At 41.0% G+C, this 12,005-nt stretch overlaps 1 protein-coding gene across 1 annotated transcript in view; it reads left to right on the forward strand.

Annotated features, from left to right (window-relative positions):
* The window catches only part of tanc1b (tetratricopeptide repeat, ankyrin repeat and coiled-coil containing 1b), a 103,397-nt gene that overhangs the window by 76,633 nt on the left and 14,759 nt on the right, over positions 1–12,005 (forward strand). The window contains exons 12-18 of the mRNA XM_051404300.1: positions 591–757; positions 2,756–3,363; positions 4,851–4,959; positions 5,174–5,296; positions 7,749–7,985; positions 8,170–8,355; positions 9,057–9,135. Of these exons, the coding sequence (XP_051260260.1) occupies positions 591–757; positions 2,756–3,363; positions 4,851–4,959; positions 5,174–5,296; positions 7,749–7,985; positions 8,170–8,355; positions 9,057–9,135 (1,509 nt within the window). The remainder of the gene's footprint in view (positions 1–590; positions 758–2,755; positions 3,364–4,850; positions 4,960–5,173; positions 5,297–7,748; positions 7,986–8,169; positions 8,356–9,056; positions 9,136–12,005) is intronic.

A 12,005-nucleotide genomic window follows, 5' to 3' on the forward strand; every position in this document is an offset into this window, starting at 1 on the left:
AGCCGTATGTTACTCCACAGCACTCCAGGAAATGTATAGTATAGAAAACATTGTGTTGATGACACAGCACTTAACCTTCTGAGAAGTGTTGACAGCATCCATATCATTTTTGTACATATGCGACTAAATTCTGTTGGACATGCATGTGTATAGGATAAAGGTTCCGCCAAATAACTTTAATGTAATGTAACAAAAGTATTCATTTAATTTGCTGTGTCAGGTGACACTTCAACTTGCAAATATTATGGGAATGTCAAATAAGGCTTTTACAAACTTATGATAACACAGAATCTCTCTGATTTCCCAGAGTAACTCAACCAGCTGCTACTGAAAGTATTAAATGTTTTCTTTACAGAGCAAATGTAACTTGACATTTTAGTAGGGAGTGAAGTGTGGGAAGTGGCTGTGTAGTTGATGAATCTTACCACTCGCTCTAACCGCACCACTGAGAGAGGGTTTAGTTACTGCATTGAAACAAGACGGCTCTCTGCACAATCACCACGGGCAGTTAAGTTTAGCTAATACGGTTATGAGCTGTTCCTCACTGCACATTGTCTTACCCTTGTTGGTTATTGTGTGTATGTTCCCAGAGCGGAGGATTCCAGAGGAGGACCACATTATCCTGATAGACGGGCTGAACGAGGCTGAGTTTCATAAGCCTGACTACGGAGACACCATTGCCTCCTTCATCACTAAGATCATTGCCAAGTTCCCCCCCTGGCTTAAACTGGTGGTCACTGTCCGGGTCAATTTACTGGTAAGGAAGAGCTCATAAGTAAAATTTAAAAACACTATGGTGATAAACCCTGACTGGTCTGTGGCTACGCAGCAAACTACAATGCACCTAACATAACCCACCCACTGACAGGTGCCATGATAACAAGATTATCAGTGTTATTCACTTCACCGGTCTGTGGTCATAATGTATAGCTGATCGGTTTATGTGTTTTTGGAATACGAATGAATTGTCATCATCATAAACATTTAAATTAAGCAGCTTGGGTTAAGTTCCTATTGGCTTATTACAGTAGGTTAGCTAGTTTCTACAATTGTAGAATGTAACAAACCTCAAGTCCAGTCCTCTGTCAATTCTTGATGCTCTCACTGACACATACATCAAACCCTGTATATTTTGACAACTGTGAGAGTTGAAAGGCTTCCCTGAGCTGCATTTCCTTGTCACGCTATACTCTCTACAGAGTCATTTTTGCCAAGCGTATCTAGGAACATTCAAGAAGAAACTGAAGTATCAGTGACCCGGGAATCAAGGCAGCATGGCGGGGAAGGAGCAGTCAGTCACTTTGAGCTGACTAGCTTGGAGGGAAAGTGACACTAGGTCGACCAGTTACAGAGATGTGCTGGGAATGTGTTGAACTCACACTGCCGATAGCTGAGGCTTTGACACGCGATGGCAGATTTTCTTTACTGGGACGAAGCTCTGAGCTTGGGATAATAATGTGACTGACTGACATCCAGAAATCAAGTTATTAATGCTCAGGCAGAAGCCAGGCTGCGGTAGTGTCCATCAGTATGCACTGCACTACAAACCAAATTCAACCCGTTCGTTTATATCCTGCAGCTGCAAGCGAGAATTAATGTTTGGTTCATGCCAAGGCTCTCTGGATATGCTAAATCAATGTTATTGTAACTCTGACATTTTGTATTCTGCTCTTATGTATTCACCTTTATTAATTTGTCAGGGTCAGTTTATGGTGTGGAAAGATTTTTTTCAGATGTTCCAGTTGACTGCACACATTGTAGCTTAAAACATTTCTGCGAAAGGGCTATGATTGACAGGTTGAAGCTTTTTTTTTTAATTGAGGGGAATTTGTGTCACAAACTCTGAATTCTGAACATTGTGCGAATGAGTAGCAGATAAAAAGGACAAATCGTTCAATTTGCATCGGAAAGGTCACATGATAAAAATGCTTCTCAGTTTGCAACCACGGCATCATATTTGTGCACAGAGGTGTCATGAAAGTGTCACATTATTGTTTTGCACTAGGATTTCACAAAGGAGGTAGGGCACAGGATATTGGCCTTTGCTTGCTAATATCTGGCCTATTCGCGAGGTGTTGCTGGCACTTGAGCCCCCTCAGGGATTATGATCGGTGCATCTCAGTGACTCTGTGCATGGGTGGATACATGTGTTTGTGTGTCTGTTTGCTGTACCTTGTCATGATGAGGAAGAGAGAAGTCTTATCTCACTGAGGCAATGTTTCTCTAGCCTCAGACAGGAAGAGGATTGGAGGATTAAGGTGCATTGATTTCTCCAACCCCCAGGACATAGATTGAAATGTGAGCTCTGGCTCAGACCTCTTCTAGAAGTGTTCCTGTCGCCCCCTCCCCTCCCCACCACCCATCTATCTCCATCATCTATCTCCTACCTCTGAATACTCACTTTCCTAGTCCTGTTTTTTTTCTTGCAGCCATATTTCCAACGGTAACAAGTGTCTGCTTTGGCCTGATAGCTCAATGTCTTTGCTCCCCTACTGCTCGAAGACAGTCCTCTGATTGCGAACGCACACAAGCGGAATGTTTTTCAAATGGCAGGTCTCAGGATGTGAAGAATGCATTTAGCCACAATTCTTCTATTTGTCTATTGTGGTGATAAGGAATACAGTTTATATTGCAGAGACTAACTAGAAAATATTGTTATGACATTTTCCTATTAATACAGGCTAATTTGCAATGAGAAGGAAATTAAGCAGAAGCAAATATATGTTCTTACGTCTTTACCTTGTCTCCTCCATAGGAGATAACCAGCCTCCTGCCCTTCTCTGAGATCTCCCTGGATGACTTCTCTGATAACAAAGAGATAAGCAACGACCTCAATGCATATATCCAGTACCGCATCAATGGCAGCAAGGATATCATGAACAATATTAGCCTGAACGGCAAGGCCGACCCAATCACAGTTGGCAAGCTCAGTAGCCACCTGATCTCGCGCAGCCAGGGCTCCTACCTGTATCTCAAACTCACCCTGGATCTATTTGAGAGGGGCCACCTAGTTATCAAGAGTGCCAGCTACAAAGTTGTGCCTGTCTCGCTGGCTGAGCTCTACCAGTTACAGTGCAACATGAAGTTCATGACCAATTCAGCCTTTGAGCGCTCACTGCCCATCCTCAATGTGGCGCTTGCCTCACTGCACCCCATGACTGATGAGCAGCTGTTCCAGGCCATCAACGCCGGCTTCATCCAAGGAGAGCTGCCATGGGAGGACTTCCAACAACGCATGGAGTTGCTCTCCTGCTTCCTCATCAAACGGCGGGACAAGACACGCATGTTTTGCCACCCCTCCTTTAGAGAGTGGCTGGTGTGGAGAGCTGATGGAGAGAGTACAGACTTCCTCTGTGACCCCAGGTCAGTCCTCTGCTTTGTGAGCAAATGCACTAACTCAGTAGCTCTCCCTTTAGGAATGTGGGCTACTATTACATGCACGACAAGTCTGTAGCGGATCTCAAAAAATATTCTTGCAACTCATCGCAATTAGACCTCAAACAATCTGTAGCCAAGTACAAATTAAGTCATGATGATAATTACATGGCTGTAGTCAAATTCATAAAAAAAAAAAAAAAAAAAGCTTTTTATCAAAATGTCCTGACAGTGATTTTGAGACTGTGTCTCGGAGCACTGCTTGAAATTCAGCCCTTTGAGTACAAACAATATACAGAGCAGACAGCAGTCTCATGAACTTTTCACTTCTCAGTGTGGTTCTTAATATTAGTTATTTATAGTACATGAATATAGTTTGAGATGTTATAGGTATTTATTGTAACCCACTATTTATGATGCAGTTGCTAACTGTATTGCAACTTGTTGTATTTTGTTAGTAGCAATCAACAAGGACACCACCGATTCCTGCCGCAGATAATATGTCTGAATTTCCATCAAATAAACCTCTCAGTATTTCTACTTTAGCTTTGGCTGTCGGTAGCGATGCAGTGGGTGCCGGCCTAGTTTGAAATAGCTGGATGTCGAAAACGTATGTGATTAATTTAGTAAATGTCATGTCATTAGTGAGTATTCCTCCCAATGTGTCCCCGTTAACTAAAAGCATATATTAGAAATAGACCTTTGAATCAGTCCTCAGGAAATAGACTGTGAAATTTCCAGATGAGTCTTCAATTTGCAGAAAATTATCATTGTTTCCTGCCGTGCCCTTCTTGCCCTATTGGACAGGCTTATCTGCTTTAGTAACACTACCTAATTGTAATTCTGGAGCCCCCTCACCCACATTAGAGACTTCAGTCATTCACACTTTAATAAATTGGATGATGTCACTTAAGCTTGCTTTCTTTCCTCCCTGTTGCTCTTCAGTATCACCTCTGCTCACACAGTGGTGTCTCTAAATGGACCAGAGCCGAGCTTCATATTCTGCACATTCACAGCCTTCCAACTCCGTCATTAAAAAAACAAAAGCTCAGAGTCTGGCACAGGGAGTGCACATGCGGACAAAAGCTTGCTGCACTGCCTCTCTGTTTGTGCCTGGGCACGGATAGAGAGAATTTAAACCAGATCAAAGTGATCTGCAATCATGCATGTCCTTTTAATGAAGTTCTGCATTAATTAACGGCAGAGTTCCCAAGTGAAGAAGGAAATGAGAACCCAGGGGTTTTACACTTTTCCCCGTCCTTCAGTTGGGCATCTTGCTCTGCATTTATTTACAGAACGCATTAGTTCTCCGTGACAATACCAAAGTGCTCTTCATGACCAGAATTTACATGTGGCAAAAATGACCATCCAGAGTTTTTCCTGAAGCAGAAAACCAGATAAGACATTAAGTTTTACACAACAAAAGTGTTTTACTGTTGTTCTGTTTGAGCATCCTCTGCTGTTTCCTAATGCAGGACCGGCCATGCTCTCATGGCTTTCATGCTTTCCCGCCAAGAGGGGAAACTGAATCGGCAGCAGACCATGGAACTGGGACATCACATCCTCAAAGCGCACATCTTCAAGGTACAGCTGTGGGACTCATACATGCTCTGTGCATTCCTCTTTGATTGAAATCTATCTCTAGGAATGTTGTTCACTGTCTGCTTATTTATGTATCATGTGAGTATATTACACCAGAGGATAAGCCATGACTTGATGTATGTTGGTTTGTGTCTTTGTGCATTCAAATATGCATTGGTTTGTGTGTGTGTCTGTGTGTGTGTGTGTCTGTGTGCAGGGCCTGAGTAAGAAAACAGGTGTGTCATCCAGTGTGCTGCAGGCTTTGTGGATCAGCAGCAGTGCCGATGGCCTTTCTGCAGCCTTGGCCTCTCTGAGGAATCTCTACACACCCAACGTCAAGGTAAAGATGTTCCCAAACTCTTCTACAGCTCTTGCCTGTCAGTTGGACCTGAAACTAACAGCCTGTTACCTGATTGGATGATGAAAATGGATATTAATAGATGCTAGATTAATAGATTCCTCAGTTTTATCACGTCCCCGGTAACTTATGATGGACACTTATTGTTATTTTTTTATATAGATTTTCAGTGTTAATAGTTATAGTTTATAAATAAAAACAATAGATAGATTACTTACACACACTCCTCATGGTGACAGTCTCCACACTTCAGAGTCCAAATAATTTCCCTAAAACTCTCAAACCACACTTCATGATTAGTATACAAAGCATTATTAGTGACATCTGACGTCCACTAATGTCCCCCCTGAATGCTTTCGTAATTCCACAGATGGCAATTAAGTTGTGAATTATTATAAATGTCACACTCTGTTTCTTACACGTACTTATGGAGATGAGTGTGAGCTCTGCACAGATTAACAATGGAAACCACCATGAAAAGCAGCACAAAGATGCTCATCATCCTAGACTGATGCATCATGTTTCTTGTCATTAGCTTGATCCGTGGACATTTCTTGTCAGCGAGGCCAAAAGCAAATGCCATTTACAGGCGGGTAAATTAATACACAAATAATTAGAGCCAGAGTAAGTTACATAATTTAAATAGAAGATAAAAAAACATTAAAGCTCCAACTTTTATTCTTCACCAGCCCTTTTATCAATTTTTCATTTCAGCCTACAAAGCATTTGCTATTTTCCTCACATTTACCATTTTCTCATAACATTTCACAATAATTAGAATTTTTCTCGCATTACCCTTTTTTGACATTTCTTGTGTTTCTTGCAATATGTCCTATTTTCCTTGTTGCTTATATGATAATGATAAGGACATGTCTCAGTGTGTTCAGGACAATGATCAATCCACGGTGTGCATGTGTCGTGTTAGCAATGAATGAATGAAACAAGCGTGTTAGTAAAAATGTTACGTTAGTTAATTAGTAATGGTTGGCAGACTGCGCTTTCAATCTGGATACCAAATTTAAAGTAAGTAATTTAAAGAAAATAAAGTAAGTAATTTAAAAATGGCAGATAGATTCAGTAGCTCAGTAAAAAAAAGTTGCTTGTTTCACTCTGTGATTAGACATTTATGTATCAGATATTACCCAGGCCTTCTTACTCTCCTACAAGCAGCAGGGAAAATGAGAAATGTTTGCAGGAAATTGGGAAGTGGATATCGATGAAATGTGTGCCAGGATGAATGAAGAAAATAAGAAATGTGAGGAGTTAAAAGGTCAGGACAAGATAAACGGGGGACAGAAAGTAATATAAGGACAAAAAGTTTTTTATTAGAAATATAAATTGAAGTTAAAGTTCGTAGATCCAGTTTAGATTTGAAGGGGAGAAAATTACTGGTCTTTCCTGCCGCAGTGAAGTATTCTGGCTTGAAGCTAAATTATCCAACATTTTTTCTTAGCTTTCAGTGGTGTTCCATCACCATTGTCTGTTTGCGAGTTATTGTGTGCTACATCACTCAAGGAGACATTTTCAGGTTGACCTTGTTCTGTCCTCTGGGAAAGACAGAGAATTGCTGTTAATTTACTCCACAGTGGATCCAACAAATAACACACCATTTCATTTCCTGTTGTCGGATACTCATTTGGCTTTGTGGTTTTGTTCGACTAAGCTTTTATTATTGATTTTCCCATTGTGAAAGAGAATAACACACTTAGTAATTGCATTCAGTAGAATGTGACCACTTCATTTGGAGCCTGACCTTTGCTTGGAGAAAAATCTCAACAATAGGCTGAAGCAATACGAGCTGTTGCACTGGAATGAGTTACAAGGGGAAAACTAAATGTATCTTAGATTATGAGATCTGCTGTTTCAATTGGTCCATTGACCACGGTGTTCACAAATCCTTGAAAGTCATAAATTGGACACATTTATGGGCATAGCAAATAGTTTAATCCCCACCTCTTGTTGCACTTTCATTATTACAAACTATGCTGTGTATTGTTCAACTTCATTTGTAAAGATAATGTAATTCCCTTCTGTAATGTTGTGAAATAGTGTGGAATAAATATTTTATCTATTTTATAATGTACTTTTTAAGAGGAATAATGAGTGCATAAGGATTCTCAGATAATATTCTACATATACGCTGACAGTCTGTCTTATAATTTAGTCACCCTTATTTTTCATATTGTATGATATTATTTTGGTCTGTACTGTACACTGGACATCTGTCGTATGTCCGTCCATCCTGGGAGAGGGTTCCTTCCTCTGTTGGTCCTCTTTAGGTATCAGCTGGGTTTTCCTTATCCGAATCAAGAGGTCTTACAAATGCAATAAAACAGGATTGTTTTGCAAATAATACAAGTGCACAGATGGTAACATTTGGATAACATTGTTTCAAACCAGCTGTCTGTGTTTGCATTTTCATTTGTAAAATCAGGTGAGCCGTCTGCTGATGCTGGGTGGGGCAAATGTGAATTACCGTACAGAAGTGCTGAACAACGCGCCGGTGCTTTGCGTCCAGTGCCACCTTGGGCACCAGGAAATTGCCTCCCTGCTGCTCGAGTTCGGGGCCAGCGTAGACGTGGTGTCTGAAAATGGCATGAACCCCCTGTGCTTCTCAGCCGCTGCAGGACACTTGGGACTAGTCATGCTGCTCTGCAAGAGGGGGTCCAAGGTGAGGAGCTAATATTTTTTAACCCTCTAGTTCTGTGCATAAAGATGAGCTGAAGCCATATCTACCTGCACAGACGTTACTGAGCAGCACTCAGTTTAAACATACGGTACATTTACCCCCCTGTGTTGGGGCGTATTTCCTTTGTTTCAGTGCAATAAAACTCACCATGTTGTTTTTCCACCAGGTTGATCATGTAGATAAGAGTGGCCAGTGTGCGCTGGTTCATGCTGCTCTCCGAGGACACCCAGAGATTATCCAGTACCTGCTGGAGCTAGAATGGAGTGCTGAGGGGCAGCAGCAGGACTGCGCTCTGAAGAACAAAGCTCTGCAGCAGGCTTTGATAGCGGCCTCCAGCATGGGACACACACAGGTCCGACTGACTGACACATGCACGTATTTTACTTTTCACACAAGCAACCCACGCCAGCCCCCTTACACATAAAACAATGAATGAACCTGAGGATATGATAAAGAAACTCCGGAGAGGTTTTTATTCCCTGTTCATGAAACTGTAACTCACTACATTAGGAGATGTATTTAAACCTTGAAACTTGCTTCGAAACAGTGCATATCGCCTGTCTTCACAACAACCTTTCAGAAAAAAAATTCCTGAGCAGAGGGAACAATAGATACAAACTGAGCACGTCTTGTTTTCAGTGATGATAACTTTAAGTTGGATGTGTTATTCGGCCTTGTAATGGCTGAAAGCGTGATTCAGGGATCGATCACTTCAGCTGCCCAGGTGTGTTGCAGGCTCAAGGTTTACTTTGGCTTCTTTATTAGTTGGAATGGGCTTAGAATAACACAACTGGGTCAAACTAAGCTGTCAACCCACATGTAGAAGGAGACCCTGTTAAAGTCTAAGTGTTAATCAGATTGGACTCAACTCACGTAAACTCATATCAGTGGTTCTCTAGTCTGATGTGATTGATAATTATTTGCTCAGGCATCGATATCCCTTTTTTTTGTTATTCTGCTACACAATTAGCATGTTGTCAACCTCTTGAAGGTTTATTTGATATCTTATGCTGAAACAGTATGCCATTAATCTGAGTTTCCTTTTTTTGGCAGGTTGTAAGGGGCTTGCTGGCGTTGAATAATGAGCATGCTGTGCAAATTGATAGCCACGACACTCTGTGGGGAGAGACAGGTATGTTTTCATCCATCTTTTTGCATTACGTGGCTCCCTGGTATTATCACTTGCTGTTTTAGCATTCTGGGCCACACTGCCATAATTGCATGCTGCAGTGGAAGGTCTTGTATCTCTCTTCTGCACAGTAATGCTCTCTCTGTTTGATGTAGAGGTCTCTCATCCCAAATGTGTGCGCAATTTTTATGGCTGTTCCACGTTTTTCCTGTGCTGTACTTTCTGGTAAAAGCATTACTTATTGTGGGTCATGTGGGTTTCTGCTTAGAGTTTGGTCAACACAGCATTTCCTTTTGAACAATGATTTTCCAACATGCTGCTGGATTTCAGCTGCAGTATTCCCTCAGTGCTCTGTGTTAAGATACTGCCAACGGTTTGGACATTTTGAAGTTACTCCACCATCTGTTGTATACATTGCTGGTCATATTTAGGTATACCAGAGGTATTACTGTCTAATAACATTGATTATAAGCCTGTAACCATAGTTGATGTTAGTTGAACTTTTTTTTTTTTGAGACTACTGAGAAGTTTGTGCTTCTGCCTGATTAAAATTGAGTGATGACAGAAAGTGCGAGACGGAGTTTGTTAATCAGGAGTAGATGTTGTGGACAATGGCTGTTGTTAATGGCCTGCAGGAGGTGTCTGTCAGGTGTAAAACTGGTCACATGAAGGCTGAACAAAGTAGTTGAGAGTGATATTTAGTTTGACAGATGTTATACCCTCTGAAACGGTCCAGACATTTTGTTTAGCCATTATAAAGGTGATGTGCTGATACATGAACTGTAGCTGTACATTATATTCATTATCAATGTACACCGAGATGTGGTCATAATATTTGTTTTCTGGTTTCCAGTTTGAGCACTAAAAATATTTCTGACACATTATGTAAGTTTCAGGCACTCACAGCGTTTGAAATGTTGTCTCTGATCTTCAATGTGAACTTTTTTGCTCTGAGAGTTTTAAGTGATCCAGAGCTATAAACGTTCAAATCACACCCCTTCTTATTTGACAGGGTCTTATGCTTTTGATGCAAGAATAGATACAAAAAATGGGAAATTTAATAATAGTCTCTTTGTCTGTAAGCCAGCAGGATTTAGCATTTAAAGTTTGGTGCTACAGGAATGTAGGTCAGCCTATTAGTGGAGAGGCTGTCCACATTGTGGTTAAATGGTGCTTGTGCCCTGCTAAATGACTGCTGGACTTCAGACCTTATTACAGTGCTGGGACAAAGACTTGTCCCTCTGAAGTATGCCTTTATAGAGCTGTGGTTCTGTTTGCACTGATAGGACTGGAATCTGTGTTCTGGTACAATCACAACACCCGCCTTCTCATTATTGAAAACAACATTTGTCCAAAGGGTCATATTACTAAACCTGATATGTAGCCCAGCCTCCATAAACATTGGAGCCACCTGTAGCTGCTGCATTATTAACATCTCCGCCCCATTTACAAAGTGGATGTTAAATCACAGCCAGCACCCTCTTGAACATGCCTTCTAAAGTAATAAAATATTGGGTCACACGTAGCTAAACCCTGAGCTGTGGCACCACTGACCTGAAACAAATCCTTGACATGAGTGCATATTCAAATATTGCACCCACCTGGCACTCATTTAAAAACGAGATCCAGGTTCATTGTGCATTCAGGAAAAATAGGTTAGTAAACACAGTTATGCCCACAATGTTGATTTATGTCCAGTGAGTCATGCTCGAAAATAAGAGGCATTTTCTGCAGACATAAAGTGAATATTTAGTGGTGTGTTACAGGTAGAGCTGCCACATTGTTCACTACAGACAGTAAAAATGACTCCACTCATGTTGGCTGAATGCAAACAACAGAAATGATAAGCACTGAGCGATATATTAAATCTCAGTTTCACCTCAAATTCCTTTTCTGCCATTCAGCGTGCACATTTAATAATCCAGCCGGCGTTCTGATGCAGAGAATACCAAAACTGACAAAGCTCCTGAAATATCCAGTTTAAGACTGGCCATTCATCGTTGTCTCCCAAACAATTCTCAGATAACAACCTTGTGTCTGTGAACATTTATTTCACATTTAAAATTCAATGGAATATTACATCTCTATGCAAATAGGCCCACTGTCTCCTGTGTTTCAATAGAGGCAGATTGGATTGCGCATCTGTGCGAGCTCCCTCTTTTTAAATCCCCTCTTAGGATGCAAAACTCTTCTCCGTTATGCAAAGAAAGGTAATTTAACTGCACAGAATCTTCCTCATTGTTGTGAACACACAGCAGCAGGATTGGCTCAAGGCAAGGACCAAGTCCTGTGTTGCAGTAGTATAATCTTTTGTAAATCATATATCATTTTGTGAAATATTTTGTTGCTTTGCTTCTAGTGGGTACTTCTGTATATATTATTCTTGTCAGTTGTTGTCATGGCAATCATCCATTTAAATGATAAATCGTTTTGGCATGAGCGTTTTATTTATGCACAGTATGAAACCCTTCTTCCTCTGTACAAGGCTCTGCTGTTATTTTCTTTCATATGTACAAAGAGTATGAGTGTACGTACTGTATAATAAGAGCACAGCATGAGCTAACCCTGCAGCTATTTGTGGGTTTGCTCAGGTGCCTGGGGGGAAGATGGACTTTATTCTCGCATCAAGTGACAGACACCTGCATTTTTACTGCGTGCGCCGAAATCAACTCTGTGTTAAGTGTTTTCTGATGAGCAGATATTTCTCTATGGTCTTTATTTATCAGCGATTGTAGAAAAGATTCTTCATCCAAACGAACATGCTTGTGAACAGGAAATCATACGAGCATTAATTAATGCTGCAAAAACAACCTGTTATGAGCTGCAGGAGATTTTGCTAATTTCTTGTCAGTAATTTCTCTCTTCCAATGTGA

This window comes from Dicentrarchus labrax, unplaced genomic scaffold, assembly GCF_905237075.1.
Source record: "Dicentrarchus labrax unplaced genomic scaffold, dlabrax2021, whole genome shotgun sequence".
Classification (NCBI taxonomy): Eukaryota; Metazoa; Chordata; class Actinopteri; family Moronidae; genus Dicentrarchus; species Dicentrarchus labrax.